The following is a 23681-nucleotide window of genomic DNA, read 5'->3' as shown; positions in this document are numbered from 1 at the left end:
GCAGATCAGGTTTTAGACACTTTCAGCAGAAATAAAACTCTCCGGCTGTCTGTCGGTTCCAGTTGATGGTTTTATTGATTGTGAAAAGCAAGAAAATCTACAAACAGCTTCAGGCCTCCAGCGCCGTCAGCTCAGCCACTGATCCCAGGGCAAACATCAGCTCTACCTGGCCCCAGGTGAGGGTTTAAAGCGCAGAGCTTCATTAAGACGGGAAAAGTGGGAGGGGCTCCGCGCCGGACGGCCAATCGGCTGAGGGCTGCCCAGCTGCTCACAGGAAGCTGCTCAAGCCTTCCGATGAGAGGAGGGCAGAGCGAAGCGTCACTCAATTCATCAACTTCATTTAATCAAAACATTTCAGAATTAAATACAACAGGTTAAAAAAAAGAAGAAAACAGGAAGTGAATGTACCCAGAATTCATGATATCGAAGGTGAGAGGCTTGTTTGTCAAAAGATGACAGTAATTTTGGTCTGAAGTGAAAGACTATGACAGGCTGCTCAGGTCCGGGCCGGCGCCGCTGTTGTCCTGATTTGCCGCCTGGCTTCCCCGCGGCGGCACCTCGATGATGCGAGGCTTGTCGATGATGCGAGCGCGGCGGTCGCCTTTCTCCACGATCCCGATGATCCACGCGCCGTTAGAGGCGCCTCCCGCTGCCGAGTTGTTGCTCTTCATCTCCGAGCAGAACTTGGCTGCCTGCTCCCTCGGGAGACACACCAGGAGTCCACCTGGAGGGATAGACGGGACGCTTTTAGTCCCACAGCCTGGGAGGGACGGTCCTGTTCCCGCCGTTTCTAACTGTCAGTCCAAATACAGACCATCTTCAGAGTTGAACTCGGACTCATTTAGGCGTAAAAATCACATTTGAGTCATTTTAAATCAGATCTTTGAGCTCCGTTACTCTCAAAGAAACATTCTGTTCTCATTTCTTTAAATTTAAATGAGTTAAAAAGCAGCCAAACTTCAGAAAGCCTGAAGAAATACTGACTAAGACCACTTTAAGAGATTATAGTGGATTATTCCAGCTTTAAATGAAAATAAAACCAAACAGAAGCTGAAGACGGGTAAATGTTGCTCTCCTACCAGACGTCTCAGCTGATCTGCCCTGAAGCAGACTGAACAGGTTTCCTCCGGCTCGACTGATAGCGCTCATCTTGGCGATGATTGGCAGGTTGTGGATCACGAAGGCCACCTCGTTTTTCTGCTGCGCTGCCAGGTTGTTGGCGTGCCCCAACAGACCGAAGCCTGTCACGTCCGTCGCAGCGTGAGCCTGGTATTTGTGCATCAGGCGCGCCGCTGCGGAGGACACAGAACCAGGACGAGTGAGCTGGATCGGACCAACCTAAAGCTAACGGACGAACCAAAAAAACGACGAGTCGGATCCAACGCACCTGTTCGGTTCAGGGTGGCCATGGAGAACATGGCCTCGTGGTACGCCTCTTTGACTTCCTCTTTGGTGACGACAAGCTTGATCTTGTTCCACCTTTCGGGCTGGTGAAAAACAAAACGCAGCAACAGATTCACAACTCATCACCGGAACAGTTCCAGGTGGAAACTAGTTTTTAATGTGGTCCGAAAGTCTTTTGTGTTTTTCTGGTGAAACAATAAATAAATAAATAAGTCGAACCTGTTCGAGCCACTGGTGAGCGTTCACGGCCACCTGGGTGCCCAGAGGTTTGGTCAGAACCAGGACGTCTCCCGGCACGGCGCCGTCCGGCCTGGAAATAAACCGACACTTAAATATGACTTCAGACGACAGAGAGGAGGACGGACGGATCAGTTTTTATGTTTATCCCACAAGTTAGGACTAAAATAAAAACCAGACGTTCCAAAGAAACGTCTCAAACTTTGTTTATTCTTTTAAAACGTGCTCATAACTCAGATGTAACAGGCAGGGGAGCAGATCCAGGCCAACGAGCGTCCGAAACGCCTCATAAATGTAGAAAAAAATTAATTTGTTCCAAATCACTGAAGACAGAGCAGGAAGAAGAAATATCATTTTTAAAAAACATAACTAATAATTTGTCCAAACAGAATAAAACGTGATTAAAGTCAGTCTGTTGTGTCTTTGTGCTCAAACTAGACAGTTTCTAGGTGCCGGTTTTATAGATTTAACTTGACTTTTTCTACGTGATTCAGAAAAATGAACAAAGAAAAAGAGCTGGATTAACTGACGAAGGTGCGTATTTGATGCAGCTGAACAATAAAATCAGACTCGTTTCCCTTCAAACAGTAAAAAGGAAATAAAAGATGAAATTTCCCAGGCAGGTCACACAGACTCACATGATGAACTCGTTGGGCTGGCAGACGACGGACGCGACGCCTCCGATGATGATCCAGGGGTTGATCACCGTCTGGCCGCCGGTTACCGACGTCCCGCCTTCCTCTGCGGCGTCACGAAACCCTCGAATCATCAGCGGCATTGCTCGCTCCCGGTCCTGTTTTCCCACATAAAACACGTAAAATCTTAGCTCTGAATTTTCTTAAAAACACTTCTGCTTGTATCTGTGGTTGTTAGAAGCAGAAAAACTGCACAAAGTTTGTGTTCGAGTAGTTTCATTGGCCACCTTCTCGTTCATCTTCTGGCTGACGCTCAGCAGCATCAGCATGTTGTCGCACTCCGTGATGCCCATGGCGTAGAGGTCACTGAGGACGTTACAGCACGCTATCCTCCCCTGAGAGACAGGAAGCACAAAAACAGGGCGGTATGTCATCCGAGAGTCGCAAAAGTAAAAAGATTCAAACCACGTTTACTGCACCTCGCACAGCGATCGGTGCGCCGTAATTAAACTAGGTGGTGCTGTGGTTTAGGGCTGTCGCCTCCCAGCACGAAGGTCGCAGGATTGATTCCCGGCCTGCGCACACCTGGTTTAACTCCAGGTACTCCAGTTTCCTCCCACAGACTAGAAACATGCACGTGAGGTTCACTGGTAAATCGTCCGTATGTGTGAGTGAGAGCGTGAATGGTCTCTTTATGTCTTTATGTCCCTGTGATGGACTCTCAGGACGTCCCCCCCAACCTCTCGCACAGTGACGGCTGGAGACAGGCAACAGCTCGCCGCGACCCGGGAAGGAAAACGTGGGTAAAAGAAAATAAATGGATGTAAGAAAACCAGCTGTAAAGGACAAAACAGGTCCAAGATATTTGTTTTCTCATTTTGCTCTGAAAGTCACAAAAACACTAATTTATTGGCGACGCCTGCAGAACCGACGGTGCTTTTCTGTACGGTTCTGCAACAATAATCCGACTCGGTGAGACTTGGGAACATGAGCAGAATCATGTGACCCGAGCCTGAAGTCCTGCAGACACATGACCGGACCCAAACAAGCGGCAGCGGCAAGTTAAAGCCGCTCGAGACAAAAAAAAAGTATGAAATGGGACACAAACTACGCCAAACAGAGCAGTTTGATTCTCCAGAGACATTCAAACGCAAATCTGGAACGAGGGTACGCACTCAACGTAAACAAAACGCTTCGCAGAATCTGCTAAAAGCCAGGTGTAAGCTCGACGCGCGGACTGACCTACATTCAGCCGACCTGATTTCAGTCACTTCGGCTGTTTCCGTAGGTAAACAAACCCACGTGGTTGTTGGCATCCGGCTACAAATTTTGCTTTTTCAAGTTTTTGAACTTAAGGATTTAAAAATCCTAGAAGACTGCAGCTCAGCCACTGCATTAAATAAATAAAATGAGCTGTAAGAGTTTGAGTACTATCATGGTTAGCCCTCCACACCAACTTAGAGGAGCTTTAACCCAGAATAACTTCAGTTTATACATTTCCTCACATAATCTGCTCACTTTGGGTCATTTTGTCTTGGTTTTGGGTCAGGAGTTTGACTTTAATATTGCAGTGGATCGTGGCTCGTGGTTCGGGCTGAAGGAGGAGCATTTTACGTGAACAGCTAAAGGACGAGTGCTGATTTGACATTGCGTTTAACACACCTGGATGCTCCAGGACAGCGAACTGCAAAACTTAAGCAGCAAAAACCACTTCATTTTACACAAATAATCCATGCATTTGATTAGCAGGACTTGCCTGGTGTAGATTATCTTAACTCCTATGGAGACAACAAGGCTGGATTTAGTTTTTTGACCCCCTGCTTCTGCATTTAGGCTCATCTGAGGCACAAGGTGCAACACAACGCGCACGGTGGTTCATCTAAAGCTGCGATTTACGGTTTCTTTTTACCTCTTAAAGTGTGTGAACGCTTCACGGAAGGGAATGCAGACTCACCATCATGTATGGATCTTCAACCAGAGGGTAAAAGAAGTCGGTGGTTTGGACCAGAGACAGCCCTCCATGTCTTAAAGGGATTACACAACTGTCCAAACCAATACCTAAACAAAAAAACAAAACAAAGATATGATTTCTGTGCTTAAAAGTGCAATACTTGCAGGGTGGATTGCATTATCTTAGTGGAAATACTATTTTGTGGCCACTTTGTGTGGTAACTAGGTTCCTACAGTGTTAATAAAGAACAGACAGAAAGGGATGAACTTTGTACCCGCAGAAAATGAGCAATATTCTGCTGAATCATGACACTGTTGTATAATTTAACAGCTCAATAAACATGTCCTGTTTTTTTGTCCTTTCTGTTTGTATTATCATGCGTTCATGATGAGGTTAAGAGGTAACTGGGATCGAAAGCGAGTTAAATGTTAACAATTTTAAACAGTCAAACCAGTTTCTCCTGCCTGTTAGCTGTCATTCTGCCAAACGAGCAGCCGTTAATTTAACAAGCTAACAGGTTAGCAACAGTTCGTTAGCTAGCCGGGGTTAGCTCGGAGAACAAAGGTTTGGAGCTAAAAAAAAAACAACAATATTTCTGTCCTTACCGAGCCGCGGGCCGGACAACTGTTCAACGAACTCCGGAGCTTGGTCTTCGGCCTTCCCCGAGCCGTCGGTTCGGTCCGGCTCCAGTCCCGACAGGAGTTTGAGCAGAGCCTCCTGCGGGACCTTACATCCTCATCCCTTTAGGTCCGAGAAGGCTGTGAGACGAAACCCGCGATCCAGGCCGTGCTCCTCGGGGTTAAAGGGCTTGTATCCGGGGGGGTAACACCCCGCGGGTCCCACAGCCTCCTCCGAGGGAGGTGGGGGACTGGAGCTTGACATGCCTGCCCGAACACCGGTTCTAGCGCACACAATGCAGGACAGACAGGTCTGGGTGTAAAAAGACGCGCTGAGCTGCGTCCCGGAAAGGAGCGCTGCGTGGCCAGGAGACAAGACTTACCTAAATAAAACTAAATAAAACAAAACCGGCGTCCTAATGGAAAGTTTACACACCCGTAGGAAAGATGTAAAAATGTCGCTCAATACATTAGCAACAATATTTATAAAATAAAGTAGAATTATCATGATTCTGGACAGAAATATTCTCTAAGAAAAGGAGACGTAAATTATTTTGAAATTCCTGGCAAGTTTCCGGTTCTACTTCAAATTGAAATTGACGAAGCGCGAGCCCCCTAGTGAACAAGACAGTTGGACTGTACCATTTACCTGTTGTCGCGATTAAAATTAGCCTTCTTTGTTTCTTCTAGTCCCCCCACCCCCCCCTATATTTTATCTTTGTATAACACCAATCACAAATCATCAATTGTTAAAACTTTTTTGTTAATATTACCACGAAAATCAAAAAAGAAAAACACCAATCCCCACAGTCGCTCTATTTGGTTTCTTCTCTGTATGTAGCGCCACAGCGGAAGAAGCAGAAACAGTTGTTAAAGCAAAAGGAACAGAAAACTTTCTAAAAGATTAAAAAAATCTAAATGCTAGGTAAAAATTAAATGTAGCACAAGGCTAGCTAAAGGTATAAGTAACAAAATGCTATTTTAACGCAGCAAACAATTAGTAAAAAAAAGGAAAACACTAGCTAAATGTAGCAAAATGCAAGCTAAAAGCTAAATGTAGCAAAGGAAAACCTAAAAACAGCAAAGGCTAACTGAAAGCTAATAGCAGTAAAAGGCTTGCTAGAAAGAAGAAAACACTAAAAATTAAAAGTAGCAAAACACCAGCTAAAAGATAAGAGTAGCAAAATGCTAGCTAAAAGCTAAATGTAGCAAAATGCTAGCTAAAAGCTAAATGTAGCTTGGAGCAAAATAATTGAGAAAATTTAAATGAAGCAAAAGGAAAGCTAAAAGTACTAAAATGCTAGCTAGAAAGAACAAAACTGAAAACGAAAAGCAGTAAAACACTAGCTAAAGGCTAGTTCAATGTAGCAAAGGCTAGCTAAAAGCTAAATGTAGCAAAGACTAGTTAGAAAGAGGAAAACACAGGATATGAATGCTAGATAGAATTAGCAAAACTAGCAAAAAGTAGTAAAATACTAGCTGAAAGCTTAAGATAGCAAAAAAAAAAAGCCAGCTAAAAGCTAAACTTAACAAAAGGTTAGGTAAAAGTTAAATGTAGCAAAGGCTAGCTAACAGTAGCACAACTGATTTTTGTTATATTTTAGCTCTTCTAACACAAGCCTGTCTGCATTTTTGGTAAATCTTTAGCTGTTGCAGTTTCCTCGATGAGTTCACTCGTATAAAAAAAAAATGGAGTCTCACAGCTAAATATCTACATTTTTTAAAAAATCCTTCTCCCTCGGAGTTCCTCATTTCAATTTGTGAAACGAAAGTTAGCGACCCTAATGTAGGACACCAGCACAATTTGGTAACTAAATTTATTTTTGCAAATTCCCAACAGTTTGAATGTTTGCAAACAAAACAAAGAACATCACAATCTGCGGAGGGAACCTCGCCGTGTTTACATTCATATAGATAAATAGCAGGCGTTACAGGTGAAAGGGCACAAGAAGCTCTGCGGCGGGTTAAGGGTCAGGCCCAGCGTCAAAACACAGGCACAGGACAGAAGGGCAACAAGAGCAGATCCATCTCTAATACATGTTTTTGAGGTAATGCAAAATGCTACATTTGCAACCAAGACTTACTCAAATGTCCTTTACTTTAGGTAATTTACATGAGTTCTTTTCCTTTTTTTTTTTTTTGTGGAAACAAAACAAAAAATAAATCACTCTTCTGATTTATCACATTTTTATTAGGTCCAATAAATACTGATATGTTGGATTAAAGAAGCAGAAGAAGAATACACATTTACTCCATGGCATGTGGTTTTTACTCCTCATTTGCACTAGAAAAAGAAGAGACTATTGAAAAGAGCTGGGATCGTGTACAAAAACGGAGCGGCGCGGGGAAATAAAAGGCCAGGTGTTAGGATGAAAAATACGATGATGAGCGACGGAAAAGCTACAGCCGAAGATGAATCTTCGAAGCCGTAGAGGGGAAATGTGATGTTATTTTCTCTTTCTCTTTATTATAAGGCCTTCTGATTGCCTTGACATGCCTTCTTTTGATTTTAATACATGTTTTTAACATTAGGATCCAGACTATATTTGTGTATTTTGCCATCGGATGGCAGAGATTGAGTAAGGTGCAACGACCGAACAGGTTATTTGTTTATTTTGTTCCCCCAGAGCTGGATGCAAATACACCGAATGCAAATATTTACTACGAACTTGCGTTTCCTGGTGTTACTGTATACAGTCCATGACGTGTATCTGCAGCGTGTCCATGTCCGGAGCCAAGTAATGACACTTTGGGCAACATAAATCAGGCAGCGGCTCCTCGGGTTCCCCTGGTCCCAGATTGACGACCGGTAACAAACCAGGGTTCCGGAGAGACGGGAGAGCCGGGACCGTGTGGAAGGCTGCTCCAGGGGGCACTCCTCGGCGAGAACGGAAACAGTGTTAACACAAATTAAACATATTTATGTATTCGTTTCCAGTGAATGTTCTGTTTACTTTCTTAAATAAAGATGAATTCTGGGTAACAGTATCTGGCTGTAAGAGTTAAATTTACAAACTAAAATGTTTTTATGGTTTTCTTTCTAAATGGTAAGCAGCAAAACATGACTTTCTAGAAATCCTTCGGAGTGATTTGAAGACATCTCAGCTACAAACAGGACTCAGGGTTTGTGTGGCGCCTCCAGAATGTTTTTTTTTTTTGGTACTAAAAAGCAAACACAGACGGTGGCGCCCTCGGTTAGCAAAATATTTTACGAACCAGTGGACGGATTTTAACGAAACTCTTAAAGTAATCGCTGGATGTGCGTCTACAACAGACTAACTTTTGGATTTACCCAATTCAAGATGGCTGTCACAGCTAATTGACCTTCCTTTAAGATACGCTAGGTTTTTATTTCAGCATGCAAACGAGATTTTTTATTCAAATAAAAAAAAAACAACTTCTAAATATGAATAAAACAGTGAACTGAGTCAGGAGAACAGAAAACTGAGGAGATTTTTCTGTAACAGAACTTTCATTCACTGGTCTTTAAATGCATTTGCTTTTTTAAATAATTACACATTTTCAGTGTTTTGTTTGCTGAACGCAGCCCGTCGTGCCGGTTTGCGTGACGGCGTGAGGTACCTGGCGGCGGGGGGTAATAAACGGCTCGCTGGCGGAAGTCGTTCGAGTGTCTCAACTTCATTTTCTCGATGCGTTCGCTGAAACAGACAAGAATATTTCAGGCTGCTGCTCCTTTATAAACCAGTTCGATACGTAAGAAGATACACCGAGTTCAGCTGGATTTGACCCACTCCTTATCCAACTTTAGATTATTATTTTTTTTAAGAACACAGATTTTACGCTGTAGATAAAAACAAACCTTCTGAAAGGAAAACAGGCATTTTTATGCTTCTAGTCCCAGAAACAAGAGTACCGCCACAATCCAGAGCCTGAATTCTCTCACACAACAGCAAAACATGCATCTAGAGTTGAAATCAATAGGGATCATCCTCGACCCGTCAGGTGTCCAGCTGTGACGTTTGACATTTTTTAGGTGAAAGGGTTAAGTTTGGGACACAACTGTTGATTAGTCAGTAATATTATTCTGAATCTAATGTAAAATATGATGAATTTACATTTTTTTGTTGCAGTCTTTTAAAAGTAGTAATAAATCTTTGGTCTTTAGCAGCCGGTTCTGCCAGTTTTGAGCGTAATCGTGTCTAAAATTAACATCTAGATCAGATGAAAGTCAAAACAAAAGAGATCCGGGAGATTTTCTGTACTGTTTTCAGCTTCTTGCTGCCAAAATCTTATTTTCTCTCTGTCAAACTGATATATTTGGTGTTTTTAATAGATTCAACATATTATATCTTTGTGACAAACTGCTGGTAACAAACAGCCTAAATATCCTATTTTTAAGTTTCTGTTTTGACACAATCCTGGTTTATCTCTCGAGTTTTGAAGCCTTTTTTTAATCCCTGAATGATTCAAAGGTCAAAGTTTACTGGTTTAACCTGAAACAATCCTCTGGAAGAGGACTGAGAGAAAACCAGGGGAAGAACTGATCAGGATCTTTAAAAGATTACGATAAATTCAGGCTGATCCACATCTTTAAACTTTTATCCACGTTTTTAAACTCTTACAGTAAACCAAGAGACAGAAACTGTAAAAACTGCAGCAGAAACTCATGTTTCACCCTGACACTGATGCTTAAATCTTACTGCCTATGCTAACGGAGGTTTTCCTGCAGATCCTGGACGTTTAAATCCGGGTTTAGACAGAAGGTGGGTCTCATCTGACTTTCAGCTTCAGTTTTACCATAAAGGACAAACGCAGATCCAGCTGACTTTGCTTCAGATGACCTCTGCCGTAAAGCTAAAGGAGCTGATTCAGCACTTGATTAGCAATGGAGATGAAGAGCAAACGTGTCTCCTTGAATCCAAAGTGACCCAAACGAAGACCTGAGCTCCAGTTCAGGCTGACCGGCCCGCGTTGCTCCGTTCAGTATTCCATTTTTACCGTGATAAGGCCTCCTGTTTGAGCGCTTCGATCTCCACCATGGCCTGATTGAGCTGCTCCTGCAGCTCCTCTTTCTTCTGGTTCAGCTTCTCTCTTGCTTCTCGCTCTGCGAGGAAGTCTGCCTTGTAGATCTCAGCCTGAGGAAACGCGAAACAAGTCCGGTTTATCGTGAACACAGCTGAACACAACACTGAATTAAAGCAAACAGGAAGCGGGCTGAAATGAACACGATCTGTTGAAAAAATGACATCACCATCAAACTTCTTTAACTGTATACTTTTATAGACATACACTATTTAAAACATACAAACAGCCCTTTGTACGTAGATTTAGGGAATGAGCAATATTATTATCATAGCTCTTTTCTGCTTTTATAGCAGCTCTGAAGAAAAACACCATCGGACCACGTTTTGGTCAAGAGATTTGATTCTTCTGGTGAGAAATCAAAGTTAAAAAGCAATCATTGATCAATGTTGCTGGAAATATTTTTTTTAAAGGAACATTTTATTCACATCTCTGTAAGAAGCTCCTGTTGACTTCACTATTGGTGAAGTCAAAGCTGTAGTTTCAGTAAACGGTGCAACTCTGCCCCCTTCTGGCGTAAAATAATACCTAAAATCTGGGAATTAAAGAAGTTATAGTAATTTCAGGCTCCATCTTAGTGATGCAAATACATATTTTAGGGATAATAACAAAGTTTAAAGCTAACAGAAGAAGAAAGCTGCGTGAGTATACCTGCGCGGTCAGGACGGGGACGGTCTCCAGCGAGCCCTTCTGTTGCTCCACCTCCTCCTTCAGTTTGTCGATGTGGTCCTGCTTCAGGGCGAGCGCTCGCTCTGCCTCCTCCAGGCGGCTGCTCAGGTCTCCTTCCTGCAGCAATGCCAGGAGGGGACCGTTAACACGGCGGCGACGCCGAGGTCAGAAGAAAAAGTGCGTCTGAATCTGTTTTTACCTCATTCTTCAGTTTGGAGTCGTAGTCTCTGAACAGACACGTGTAGGCATGCTGCAGCTGTGTCAGCTTTTTCCTGGGGAAAAGAAACAGAAAAGCAGGATTCTCTCCATTCTTGTCCTTTTTGGGGGTTATGTTTCTGTAAATACTGTGCAGAGTGAACCCACTTCTCCTCTGTGACGGTGTGCCTCTCGGTCTTCAGGGCCTGCTCCAGGCCCTGGACCTGCAGCAGCAGCTTGTCCATGGCCACGTTATGCTGCGTCTTCTGCTGCTCCAGCTCCCGCTCTGCAGCCTGCAGCGCCTTCGCCTTACCGATCACCCTGCAGTCAAAGACGGACACAGCTCAGGAGAACAGAGCGGGCGCCACACATGCAAGCTGCACTGACGCTGATGCGACGCGGCGGCTTACTTCTCCTCCAGTACGGTGCGCTCGTACTCGCTCTTCTTCAGGCAGCTCTGACTCTCGTTCAGTTCTCCTAACAGGGAAGTCGCCTGAGCTTTCAGCGCCTCGCAGTCTTTGGCAAGCTGCAAAAAACAAACAAAAAACGTGCAGAGCTTTAGCAAACCGCAGTCGTTTAAAAGCTTCGGCAGACCTGAAGGACTGTGGTCCATCACACCTGAGCGCAGTCCTTGTCCTTCTGTTTGAGCAGAGCTTCCGTCCTGTCGCGCTGAGCTGAGCTCTTCTGCAGGTAATCCAGCTTCTCCTCCAACTCCCGATACCTGCAGAGAAAACTCATCAGTCAGCTGAAGCAGCGTGACGAAGAATCCTGCGTCAAATGCCTTTACGAGCGTTACTCTCTTTTCTGTTTTGCATCCGTGAACCCAGATTTTATTTGAATCTTTCACACAAACAAAGGATCTTAGTTGGATTTTTTCCTGTTTCTTAAAGACAGGAAGATCTGGCATCTCTCTTTTTACCCAGTTCTCTCAACTGTTTTTGGTACAAACTCCACATTGTGCCAAGATACGTGAAGTTTTTCCTTTATCTCATCTTTTAAAGAGAATTACTCAGAATTGTTAACTCTTGTTAAAGAGTTAAATTTCTGCATTATTTGCCACAAGTATGGTCTCTGTAGTATTAACTGAAAAGAAACAAATTTAGGTAGAAGCACCATATTTTTTAATGAAGTTATTCCAGCAAACTGTAGCTAAGAGAAGGTTTTAAAATGAAGAAATTAAACATTAAAACAGGCAGCTAAATCCAGAAGAGCATGCTGGGAGTTTGGTAGCGGTACGTCGAATAATGTAGACAAAATTTGCATCATAAAAACACACAAGAAAAAAACAAAACATTGAGATCAATGGGACTTTGGTGAAACATGAGAAAACCCTTGTTTCTTTAAATACAAAAAGTCCAGCTTTATGGATACTGTCATGGTAAAAAATACAAAAAAAAAGAGAAATTTGAAGCGGACGGACAATCATCTTTGACGTTTCTGGTTTACGAGGAAAAACACAAACACACAGGAGACAAAATGAGCTGAGAGTTGAGAGAGAAGCGGGCAGAGAAACAGAAAACCACACAGAGCTGTGGGCTCACCTGCCCTGTGTGGCCTGAAGCTGCTCTGTGAGTTTAGCCAGGCCAAAACTGGAAAAGGGAACAAGAAGAGAGCGAGGAGGAAGAAAAGGGACATTTCACAGGTTTTTGTTAAGCAGAAGAACTAAAAGGTAAATTAGGCATGCTGACGGAGGAGAATTATCTGCAGATGCAGCACAAGGTTGTTATTTCAGAGAGTTTAGTCAAAGTTTAGCAGAAAGTCGGTGTGGAAATGTGTCGTACCAGTCGGAGGAATGCTGCGCCTCAGAGCGGAGCGGAACTGCCTCTTCAGAGCCGCCGCTTGCCTGGAAAACATTTTACACGTCCTTCAGGTCTCAAACAAGAAGAGGTGGTTTCTCCAGAAGATCTCTGGAGACGTCTTCTTCACCGCAGAGGATTAAAGACGTCTAACGACAGCTGCTTTCCTCTCAGAACGGGACTAAATAAATGCTCATCTGTTTTACTCACCAGCGTGAACAATAAAGCTTTAATACTCAGGAAAACAAACCGTTTGGTTTGTGGTGAACTTACGGCATCTCCTCTAACTTTGTTTGTAAGAGAGTGGTTCACCTGTCTGTATATCACCACGCAGGGCGTCAGATCGACGTGTTTACCTGCGCCTGGAGCAGCTTGGTTCGAAGCTGCTCGATGCAACGACGCATTCGATCTTTCTCTTCCTCTCCCTCCTCCATCTTCTTCTCCAGCTCTTCGGTCTTCCTCTCCAGCTCCTCGTTTTTCCTCCTGAGTTCCCTCGTTCCCTCCTTCATCTCCTCTTTGTGGCTCTTCAGCAGCTGCAGGAACTCGTTGGCGCCCTCCACCGGCTGCAGAGAGAAGGACGGAGACACGATGAGGACAGAGGCGGACGGACAGGGAAGAGGAAAGAAAAGGTTCTGGATCATCGTGAACTGAAGAAATGACATTAACGTGGGTTAACTTTAAAAAAGCAGAAACATTCCTGCATCCAATCCTTCACTGAGGTCCAAAAGAAAACAAGTGACCTCAACGTTTCCAGCATGAAACCTCAGCAGGTGTCACATTTAATCTGGGAACGTTTCAGCAGGCGGGCAAACATCATTGTCCCAGGAAAAGTTGACTTTTAAACCTAATTTCAGGCTTCAGGTTTTTTCTCTCTGCAGATGAATTACATTAAATATATAAAACTGTTTGTCAGCAACTTCAGTAAAGCATCAGCTGTTTTTTACTGACACACAGAGTGCTGAATTTCATTTTTAACATCATTTTAAAAATTTAAATCAGTTTATTTGTCAAAACATTTAAAGTGCTTTTGAGATTAAACTGAATTTTGCAAATAATCAAGATATAGAAAACTTAGTTTCTCATAAAACTCCAAGAAAATTTCCTGTTTTTGACTTAGATAAACTGTGGTCATAAAACCCCGTTCACACAGGAACGCCGTTTCCAAAACGGCCTTTTCCTCGTAAACACAGCGCCATTTCCAGAAACGTTATCGTCCACACGGAGATGCAGAAAACGACCCAAACGTGGCCCCATTTACCCCAATTTTTTAAACGTATAACAGATTTATATGAAGTTTTAATCTGCAAGGTTCGCTGATAAACCTTTTTAGACTTTGGTGTAATAATAAAGAGCCTGTTCTCAAAGTAATAGAGTAAACAAACATTATTTGTAACTCTGGGGTTGTAGGTTAGGTTAGAGGTGAGTCTATAATAATTGTTTTCAAATGGTTGGGTTTAAAGCCGTCCACACGAGAACGCCACGGTCTCGTTTAAGGAAAAATAAACACCATCATCTTCCGTGTGGACCACACAGATCCTCCTAAATTAACGAGAGCTGTAACGAGACAACAAACAGCTGAGCTGAAAGAAATGAATAAAAACAATCGTCTGATAAGAAAGAGGCAGGACCGCATTTAGCTTTCGCCTGAAAATGAAACGGACGGTCGGGAGATTCTGAAAACGTCTCGACTGCTGGTGAAACCTCCAGGTCCGGCTCAGGAGGGGTGTGTGTGAATCCTACATCAGTGAGTTTGGATTTCTGAGGATGTTATTCTGTAAAACGTGCAAAAATATAGCCTAGAAATAAAGGTGGCTCGATCATTTTTCCCCCTACAGCCGCAGCTGGGATGTAGGCTGTCTGGTTCCTGAAGTAGAAATAATAATAATAAAAATAGCAAATATAACTAGCATGTGGCTAATTACAGCTGCAGATTGTCATGTTTAATAGAAACCGGTCGGCCGGCATTCCCAGGCGCTGAGGGCATCTTTGTGGCCTCACATTTCTGTTTCGCTGCCAGCAGCTGGAATTCGACGCCAACAAACGTCGTGACAAAGACCCCAACACCTGAGGCGAAAAATCTGTCCTGTTTCGTTTACGAGCAACGAGTCTGAGACAACCGCTGCCCCGTCAGCGTCTCTCAGTTTGTAGAAAAACTCTTTCTTGTGCCTCTCGTGACTTAAAATTAAACGTGAAGAGGTCACAGGATCTACGGAGGAACAGATTTAAAGATCTTCCCGTGAATTTTAAGGCTCCTCTTGGCCTCTCGTGAGTCTATCAAACTGCACGAAAAGCCGTCGGCAAAAAACAGCTTTGGTGTTTCAGTGACTTTTTTAAAATCTCCATTTAAAACATGTTCCTAATGGAGAGTTTCTGTTGTTAAATCTGACTTTATTATTTTAATTTTTACTGGTTTGAGAACAATGATCGATAATGAGGCATTTCTGTGTGAAGCACGTTGTAACATGAAAAGTGATTTATGAGTAAAGTTTAATGTTGTTTTTATTGTTTTACGGGATTTGCAAACAGAGATAAACGTGAGGTGAGGGCAGCCGAGCTGCCAAACGTCTTACCAGGCTGCGAAGCGGCGTGGTTTGGGTTTGTTGCTCAGTGTCTTCAACTCTTTTCCTCTCCCACTGATCCAGAGTCTGAAAAGATGCATATCATCATCGTGAGTCAGCATTCACTCGACTGCGTTTCATACGTTTATTGAAATCCAACCACTTCTGCAGACTGTGTTAGCCGTTCAAATATCAAAACGTTCAGCTCTTACAGAAGACGGCTGCTGGGACACTTTTCAAAACATTTTACTTTATGAACAAACACCGATCTGTGAAACTTGTGTAGTTTGAGGATGACAGCACTGTAACTGGTCTGACCCGGGACCGTGATGAGTCCGCTTACAGGCTGGAGGTGGATCAGCTGGTTCGATCAGAACCACCTGGAGATGAACCCTCTCAAGACTGTGGAGGTGACACCGCCTCCTCTCACCATCCTCAACAACGCTACTGTGGACCAGTTCTGGTTCTGAGGTGGTCCTCCCACACAGACACTGTTCAGAGAAGAAGAAGAAGAAGGCCCAGCAGGAAATACTTCCTGCGGCGACTCAACCGGAGCTGCAGGTCACTTTCTGCCCGTTTTCTGCTCATCCATCGCTCCGCAGAACCGGACAGATCCAGGACTCGTACAGGTCAAGGGTCAGGAGAAGGGCTGGTAACATCTCCACACATCCCGCTCAGACTCCGACCTTCAGGCCGGCGCTGCAGAGCGCTTTCAGCAACAACCAACCGCCACAGAGACAGTTTCTCCCCCAGGCTGTCCTTCTGACGAACACAACAAACACCTTACAGCTGCACGACATGTTCATGCTGTTCCTTCTGTCTTATTCTGTTTCTATTATATCTAATGTCTGCCTGCTGAGGGTGGAGTTACATTTGCTGACCTGGGTTTACTCTGAGTACTCCGGTTTACTCCCACAGAACAAAAACATGCATGTTAGTTTCAGTGGTAACTCTAAATTTGTCCCTAGGTGTGAGTGAGAGTTGTTTGTCTCTATGTGTCCCTGTGATGGACTGGAGACCTGTCCAGGGTGTCCCTCGCCTCTCACGCAGTGACGGCTGGAGACAGACACCAGCTCCCCTCGACCCAGAAAGGAGAAGCGAGTAAAAGAAGATGGATGGATGCTGTGAGCGTTTGGAACCGAAGCAAATTCCTTGCTTTGTGCACAAACTTGGCCAATAAAGGTGATTCTGATATTTTCCGTCTTTTTTTAGGCTCTATTTGTTAGCATCTTACTTACTCCTAACTGCAGCAAAGACAAACCTGAACAGGTAAGAGGACATGCAGCTCAGGGGCAGTGTGTATTATCAGCGCGCTGACCTGTGGCCCGTCCACCGGCCCGTTTTTGGCCGGGCGTCCCTGCGAGTCCTCGGTCTGGCTGGAATTGCAGCAGTGGTTGGAGGACGAGGCCGGTAAGTTCACCATGCTCTGTAAGGAGTGGTTCTCCTGGGCCAGCCTCTCCACCAGCGCCCTGGCCTCCTGGAAGCGACAGCTGAGAAATTCCCGCTCCTCCCTGGTTTTTCGCTGCCAGCCCTCCATCTCCTCGCAGCGCTGACGCAGGGCGAGGTTGCTCCGCCGCAGAGCCTCTGAGCGACACACAGGCGAAGGAAGAAAAACTGTTTATTTTGACTTTATGTTAAACTCTTACAGAACAAGCTCCATCAGTTGCTTTATTCCTTATTTTAGCTAAAGAAGGCTGTATTTAGTGAATTACACCTTTAAACAAATATTAAAAAACAGCGTTTTTGTTCATTATTATGTTCTAAACCACTCGTGTCAAACTCTGTTCCTCGGGGGACGCTCTCCTGCATGTTTTAGACGTCTTCCTGCTTTAAACGGACAACTTATGGACGTGCTGCTGGAGAACCCGATGATTTGTTGAGGAGGTGATTAAACCGTTTGAATCAGGCGTGTCGGAGCAGAAAAACCTAAAACTTCCAGGACAGCGAAACCTCGAGGACTGGAGTTTGACCCCCCTGTATGATTCTGTCCCGGCCTTTTCAGTGTTTTTACCTCTGAGCTGCTGGTTGTTGCACAGCAGCTTGGTCACCACTTCATTGCCGGCGAGCTCCGGTGGGACCCTGAGGGTCCCTCCGCTGTCCTCCCCTGACATGTCCCACTGCAGAGGACCATCAGGCTGTGGCTGCACCATCCCTGCAGAAGCAATAATAATTAGTATTATACAACCACAGCTTCGAAAACTGATTATATCTCATGGTTAGGATTTTGTGGAATGTTTGTTTTTGTATAATGAGCTGCTTGACCTTTGAAATTCACCCCAGGGACAGATAAAATATCCATCCAGGATAAGAAAAGTGGAATAAATAATATAAATCTACAGATACAGCACTGTGGAAAAGTTTGGTTTCTCATTTCTTTACGTTTTGCTTCAAACCTTGTAATCTTTTAAATTAGTTCTTTAAACTTGCTAAAAGTCTTTTTTTAGTCCTTGTAGTTTGCCACTTTCAGAGGAATGAGTATTTTCGTGCAAAATTCATGAACGCTGGCTTAAAATACTCAACGTTTGCACATCGTCACTGTGTGTGTAGTGGTGACTGATTTTGTTTGAAAAGAGGAAACAGCCTCAGATGAACCGTCGGTCTTTTCTGCACGCAGGCGAAATTTGGCCTTTGTTCATCTTTGTTTATCCGCCCACAAAACAAACAAACAAAAACACTTTCACTGCCTCCTGGTGCGTAAAAAACATCAACAACCCCAGTGCAAAAGCCTAAAATATGCCACAAATAAAGAATTTAAAATAAAAATAACAGACTAATTTGAATAGGAACAGATTAATAGCTCCTTTGTGTGGTAAAAGGCTGAAAACAGTAGTTTTTATTCCTTTCTATGACTAAATTTGTGCTGGTTCAGTTTGAAAACAGTTCTTATGAAGCTCATTTTATTGTTTCCTTGTGATTAAAAGAAACGTTACTCAAATAAAATCACTTTGTTCATCACCAGGGGGGACTTTAACGGCATACAAAGAAGCTCCACAAATAAAAGATAAACGCTTCCTAAGAGTCAAAAATTTTAAGTTAAAAGTTCATGATAGTTAACATAAACAACATCATAAAGAAGAGGTTAAATTGCTCAGAGGGACAGACAATTAGCAGTTACTGTCATTATATTAATTTAATTTAAAATGTAGTTTTGTTTTAAACAAACTCGCCAGTTTAACAGCCCTGCCGTGAAGCATAAACACCACAGTGTATAAAAACCCTTAAATTAAGACAGAAATGTGTGATTTTAAGTGTCTGAATCGACAAATAGTCCTTCAGTTTCAGGGGCTGAACACTTTCCTGTCAGTTAGAAAACCTGAGGAAGAAGCTTTCACTTTCGTTTCCAATTAATTTCACTCAAAGACAGAGAAGGCGTCTGGCTTTCTGACACATTTTCTCATCAGTGAATAAAACCCAGAGCTGTTTAATTAAAACTGATTACAGCTGGAAGAGACCTGATCGGTGGTTTTTAATCACCTTCGGTAACAGTTTGAGCCCTTCATGCTCCTTTAAAAAGAGGTTTATTTTATTTTATGACAAATATATATTACTTTACTATAATCAGTCAGCATGGACGACCTCAGAAATACCATGTCTGAGTTTTAAAGCGAGAAACTTAATGTCTAAAACGTTGTTTTCATGTTTTATCTCACCTGAAACATAACAGTTCAATGTGTTTGTATGGAGGTTTAATATACTTTCATTTTGTTTTATCACTCAGAATATGCTGCCCTCATCACGATTAACCTGTAAATAAGACTAACTATAAATAAAAATATAAAACAGACACACATGGCTGATATAAAAACACGATGGCCTCAGTAATCCTAAGTAAACTGAAGCTAACGTTAAATGTCAACGAAAAATTATCTGTTACAGATCATATATGAATACAAACAATACACATCTTACCTTCCTCTTTTTAAATTTTAATGTCCAGAGAAACAAATGGTCGGGCTGTCAGTCACAAATAAACAAGTTCAGGTCGATTTTTAATCCGAAATCTGGCGAAAGCTGAGCGGCTAGCTAGTTAGCTTAGCATGCTAACATAGCATAACGTCGGTTAGAGAAATTAAGACTAATTTTTGAACCATAAAAACAATAATATAAATTAGAGAGCTACGTGTCCCTCGAAAAGCCTTGTATCCACTTTGTAACCTCTCCCGGACGCGTTTAAGCTGGTCAGAGGTTAAAAAAAAAATACCGAGGAGATTTATCTGTCAGAACCGACCCGAGCCTTAGCTCGGAAAAACACACTGATCCTTCACCCTGAGCGCTGCCTCGCAGGCAGGACTCCTTCCAGTCACAAGACTGCTTTCAGTTTTTAACGTTTGTTTCAACAGAAACTAAGCTGGACAAAAAATAAAATACACGTCAGCAAGAAAAACAGACCAGTAAGGCAGTAAACTGTCCAATTTGAAGCTGAACTGCGTTGATATATCACTAACCGAGCTATTAATAGGGAATATATTAGTGATTATCACAACATTTAAGAGGTTTGGGGAGAAAATTAAACTGCAACACAAAGCAGTAAACACATACCTGGCGTGTTAATAAACACACTCTTCTCCATAATGGAAAAGGATGTAAACCTTTTAATTTCAACAATAAGCATATTTCTAATAACACAGAATGCATGCATCATGTCAAAAATACAATTTTCTATCGTTTTATCCTGTCTACATCCAGAAAACAGTCGCTAGTCAGCAACAATCAGACATAAAGATACATTCACTAAAATCATCTCTTCTTTTTGTGTATTTTATGATTTCTTTATATTTTCATAGAAATTTCCGCCTGTCAGTCTGAACTCGGGGCTCAGAGCTCGGGCGCCACAGGAAATCCCCTTCCTGCTTCCGTAGTGGAAGATGACGTCACCGCGCTGCAGCAGTTTTGATGTCCGCTGAGGCGAAGGAGGCGACATGATGCCGTCCGCGTCAGCCGCTGCGGTTACCCTCCTGGTAGCTTGGATTTACCCGAGCTGCGCGCTGTATTTCCACATAGGAGAGACGGAGAAAAAATGCTTCATTGAAGAAATTCCCGACGAGACGATGGTGATCGGTGAGCCGGCGGTCGGTTAGCTTAGCGGCTAACTAGCAGTCGGCGCTAACAGCTGGTTGTTTCCGAGGCGCAGCAGATTGTTGTTTGTGGGGTTTAAACCGAGTATAGTGACATAAATCAAATACTGAACACATAAACCTTAAGATGAGTTAAAATGCAGGCAGTTCAGTCAGGAAACAAAATGTTCACACCGTTCCCTGACTTGTTTATTATTAACGTAGGAAACGTTTAATTCATTTGCACTTTCACACAGTGCAGCAAGTTCATTTATTTTTCTAACAACAGTTATCACACAAAGTCAATTTATAATGGAGAAACTGCATTTATCTCTAAAGATGGTTAAAGCCGAAAGAAGCAGAACACTGGCTAAAAGCTAAAGCTTTTGTTAAAAGTAGCATAAGGCTAGCAAGAAGCTAAAAAGCTACAAGTATCAGAAGGCTAGCTTGAAGCTAAAAGTAACAAAAAGCTAACTTAAAGCTAAAAGTAACATTAGGTTAACTGACAGCTAAAAGTATCAGAAGGCCAGCTAAAAGCAGTAAGTAGCAGAACAGTAGCTAAAATGTCCTGCGTGTGTTGTTTCCTGCAGGAAAGTACCGGACTCAGCTGTGGGACAAACAGACCGGTTCTTTCCTCCCATCCACCCCCGGTCTCGGGATGCACGTCGAGATCAAGGATCCGGACACGAAGGTAAAACTCAGACAGGAAGTGATGTCGTTACGAAACACATCTACGTGCCGAAAGGAAGGTCAGCCCAAAGGTGCGTGTCTCCGTTCCAGATCATCCTGTCCCGTCAGTACGGCTCCGAGGGACGGTTCACGTTCACCTCTCACACTCCGGGAGAACATCAGATCTGTTTACACTCCAACTCCACAAAGATGGCGCTGTTTGCAGGAAGCAAGCTGGTATGAACAACACCGCCGTTCTGTTGTTTGGAAACTGTCTCTCAGATGTTCCCTGACTTGTCTTGCCTCTCAGGTGAATTTGACAGCTTTGATAAAAGAGCAGACTGTTGGAGTTTAGAGCTGCTGCCGCTCCCTCCACAGCGAGTCATCCTCCTCCATGTCCTCTCTAACTGCATTCATATATGTCCTCTTTGTCTCTAACATCCTTCTGTCTCTCCTTTGCACATGTCCACACCGTCTCTAACGTTATCTCCCAGTCCTTCAACCTGTGCTGGACCTCTGATGACAACATGGCTGCTCTCATACTGTCTGTAAACCTTTCCTTTGACCTTTGACCTTTGCTGCCACCCTTTTGTCACAGATCACTCCTGAATCTTTTCTCCATCCTGCCTGGAGTTTAGAGCCTTTTTCTTTTTTGTGACATTAAAGAAAAGCGTCCCATAACGAACCGCTTCACGATGTTTGCAGAGGGTGCACCTGGACATCCAGGTCGGAGAACACACCAACAACTACCCCGAGATCGCGGCGAAGGACAAACTGACGGAGCTGCAGCTGCGAGTGCGACAGCTGCTGGACCAGGTGGAGCAGATCCAGAAGGAGCAGAACTACCAGAGGGTGAGAGGAATCAGGAACCGGGCCTGACGGTTCCGTCTGCAGCTCACCGTAACAGATTGTGTTTTTTTTTTAATTCCTTTTAGTACCGCGAGGAGCGCTTTCGTATGACGAGCGAGAGCACCAACCAGCGCGTCCTCTGGTGGTCCATCGCTCAGACCTTTATCCTCATCATCACCGGCATCTGGCAGATGAGGCACCTGAAAAGCTTCTTTGAGGCCAAGAAACTGGTGTAGCGTTTGTCGGGAGACCAGACGAGGGAGCTTGACTTTACTCTGCAGGGCTGGGACACGTCCACCTCCAGACCCATCCAGGAGGAGGAGGAGGAGGTCCGGTTATCAAACCCCGATGGTACGAGTTATTTCCCCTCACACCAACCCTGAGCAACGTCTTCTTTTCCCTCTGTAGCACAACATTCCAGTCCCACCTGTGTTTGTGATGTTTTCTGGACAGCAGTGGACGTATTTTCTACCTTCAGAGTGCAGAAAGTTTATTCGATTTTTACAGGAATGAAGAGAACAAAAAATGTTAAAACTGTTACAAGAAATCGGCGTAGAATCAGCTTTGTGTTTTGGTCTTTTTGTTTCTCCCTCTGTTTTCAGCTGCATTCACCAAGTGGTCAACGTTAACGCAAATATTTCACAGAAGCAACTTGACTTTTGTTCCCATATTTATTATTTCTAAGCAGCAGTTTCACCTCAGAAAGGCTTTACGTGAATCTTCAGCATTAAAACTGCATGAAACATCTTTATATCATTTATTTAAAACGCCTGAAAAGTCTGTCAAACATTATAAAAAACACAAACTGTCCGCTTGTTGTGTTTCTCACTAATTTCTTCATCTTTATTTTCCAAGCAGACAGTTTGTTGTAATTATTTCCAAGTTTTTCTTTGGACTTTGGCTGTTTTTTTTATTTATTTGACCCATTTAACGCTGACCTATGAATAATTCAGGCATGGAAAAAAAGGCACCTGAACTCGAAGAATGAATCAGAATTAGCAGGAGAAGTTAGCAAAGACGCATTTAAATGGCTCTTTGTTAATAAAGAAGAAAACAAACCTGGATTTTCTAAACAAAATGTGCAGAACGAGGGGCGGTTCAGGACTTATGCGCAGTTTTATACAATCAACAATGTTTGCATAAACCTTTGAGGTTCGTTTTAATTCCATTGCAGCACAAAATTAACTTAGAATAACTTTACTTTTAAATTAAAACAGGTTTTGTTTCATTTTTATCAATGGGAGTTAAAGGAGACAAGCTTCTGAGCTACTTAGAGACTTTAAATATCTGTGAAAAAATAAAAAAATGTGTGGTGCGGCGTTGTTAATCGAGCCACCTCTGATTGGATTCCTTAACGTTAAAATAAAATATCTAATATACGTTTTAGTAGCTCGATATCTGTAAATTCAATTGTCCGTTGGTTGTAGCAGCCATCTTGGATCCAATAATTCCTCTGAGAGTTTCCAAAATAAAAGATATTTTGCTAACAGACAAACACCCAGCAGTATTAACTCGGTCAAGACATTTATTATGATTTCAGCTGCATCTTATTAAAATAAAGAATTTTCTTGTCCTTTAAAGCTGTATAGTTTTTAGCTCCCAACATGAGTCTGTAAATACAGTTTTTGTTCTTATAAAATGTTTTTTTTTCTTGTTGTTGTAAATAACAGTTCTGTTTGTTTTCTACTGATTTCTACCCAAACCTAAAGTGAAAGCAGAAGTCCTTAGTCCTCATTTTTCTTATACAGTTGTGTTTCATCAGATCTTATTTATTGAGCAGCTGCAGATTGTGTTTTATTATTATTATTATTATAGGGAGGATTTTAGTTGTAATTATTCTGTTACCCAACACGCTGCTCCACTAAATTCCTGTTCAAGTGGTTTTAATTATTCTGTAAACTTTTCTCTGGTCTGGATGTCACCTCAAAGTGCTTAATAAAGAAGGCTTAGCCAAACCTCCTGTTTCGTTTTATCCCTAAATGTGAATAAATACACAACAAATGC

At 42.9% G+C, this 23681-nt stretch overlaps 3 protein-coding genes across 3 annotated transcripts; 1 reads left to right on the top strand and 2 right to left on the bottom strand.

Annotated features, from left to right (window-relative positions):
* Positions 1 to 50: 50 nt before the first annotated feature.
* Positions 51 to 7123, bottom strand: sephs3 (selenophosphate synthetase 3). Its single transcript, XM_017438363.2, has 9 exons — positions 7117 to 7123; positions 4833 to 5222; positions 4231 to 4334; positions 2564 to 2671; positions 2280 to 2434; positions 1624 to 1714; positions 1388 to 1487; positions 1080 to 1292; positions 51 to 724 (listed from the first exon to the last, which is right to left on the bottom strand). The coding sequence occupies exons 1-9, from the start codon at positions 7121 to 7123 to the stop codon at positions 483 to 485; spliced, it is 1410 nt and encodes a 469-aa protein (XP_017293852.2). The 3' UTR covers positions 51 to 482.
* ikbkg (inhibitor of nuclear factor kappa B kinase regulatory subunit gamma) lies at positions 6944 to 19366 on the bottom strand. The gene is made up of 14 exons (XM_017438394.3): positions 19015 to 19366; positions 17117 to 17257; positions 16424 to 16689; positions 15118 to 15192; positions 12904 to 13110; positions 12533 to 12594; positions 11370 to 11472; positions 11162 to 11277; positions 10920 to 11072; positions 10756 to 10828; positions 10539 to 10673; positions 9804 to 9940; positions 8427 to 8503; positions 6944 to 7719 (listed from the first exon to the last, which is right to left on the bottom strand). The coding sequence occupies exons 2-14, from the start codon at positions 17253 to 17255 to the stop codon at positions 7529 to 7531; spliced, it is 1734 nt and encodes a 577-aa protein (XP_017293883.1). The 5' UTR covers positions 17256 to 17257; positions 19015 to 19366; the 3' UTR covers positions 6944 to 7528.
* A 601-nt stretch (positions 19367 to 19967) lies between these two features.
* On the top strand, positions 19968 to 23632 carry tmed4 (transmembrane p24 trafficking protein 4). Its single transcript, XM_017438395.3, has 5 exons — positions 19968 to 20163; positions 20750 to 20850; positions 20940 to 21065; positions 21534 to 21680; positions 21764 to 23632. Exons 1-5 carry the CDS (start codon positions 20025 to 20027, stop codon positions 21911 to 21913), a joined length of 663 nt encoding a protein of 220 aa, XP_017293884.1. The 5' UTR covers positions 19968 to 20024; the 3' UTR covers positions 21914 to 23632.
* The last annotated feature ends 49 nt before the right edge of the window (positions 23633 to 23681 follow it).

This window comes from Kryptolebias marmoratus, linkage group LG8 (assembly GCF_001649575.2).
Source record: "Kryptolebias marmoratus isolate JLee-2015 linkage group LG8, ASM164957v2, whole genome shotgun sequence".
Classification (NCBI taxonomy): Eukaryota; Metazoa; Chordata; class Actinopteri; order Cyprinodontiformes; family Rivulidae; genus Kryptolebias; species Kryptolebias marmoratus.
The sequence above is the reverse complement of the archived record's forward strand: the minus strand, read 5'-3'. Positions and strand labels throughout refer to the sequence as shown.

Coding starts and splice junctions, on each gene's coding strand:
- ikbkg (XM_017438394.3), bottom strand. CDS start 17,255: ATGGTGCAGCCACAGCCTGATGGTCCTCTGCAGTGGGACATGTCAGGG. Junction 16,690..17,116: donor CAACAACCAGCAGCTCAGAG/GTAAAAACACTG, acceptor TGTGTCGCTCAG/AGGCTCTGCGGCGGAGCAAC. Junction 11,278..11,369: donor AGGACAAGGACTGCGCTCAG/GTGTGATGGACC, acceptor TGTTTTTTGCAG/CTTGCCAAAGACTGCGAGGC.
- tmed4 (XM_017438395.3), top strand. CDS start 20,025: ATGATGCCGTCCGCGTCAGCCGCTGCGGTTACCCTCCTGGTAGCTTGG. Junction 20,851..20,939: donor TCAAGGATCCGGACACGAAG/GTAAAACTCAGA, acceptor TCTCCGTTCCAG/ATCATCCTGTCCCGTCAGTA. Junction 21,066..21,533: donor TGTTTGCAGGAAGCAAGCTG/GTATGAACAACA, acceptor CGATGTTTGCAG/AGGGTGCACCTGGACATCCA.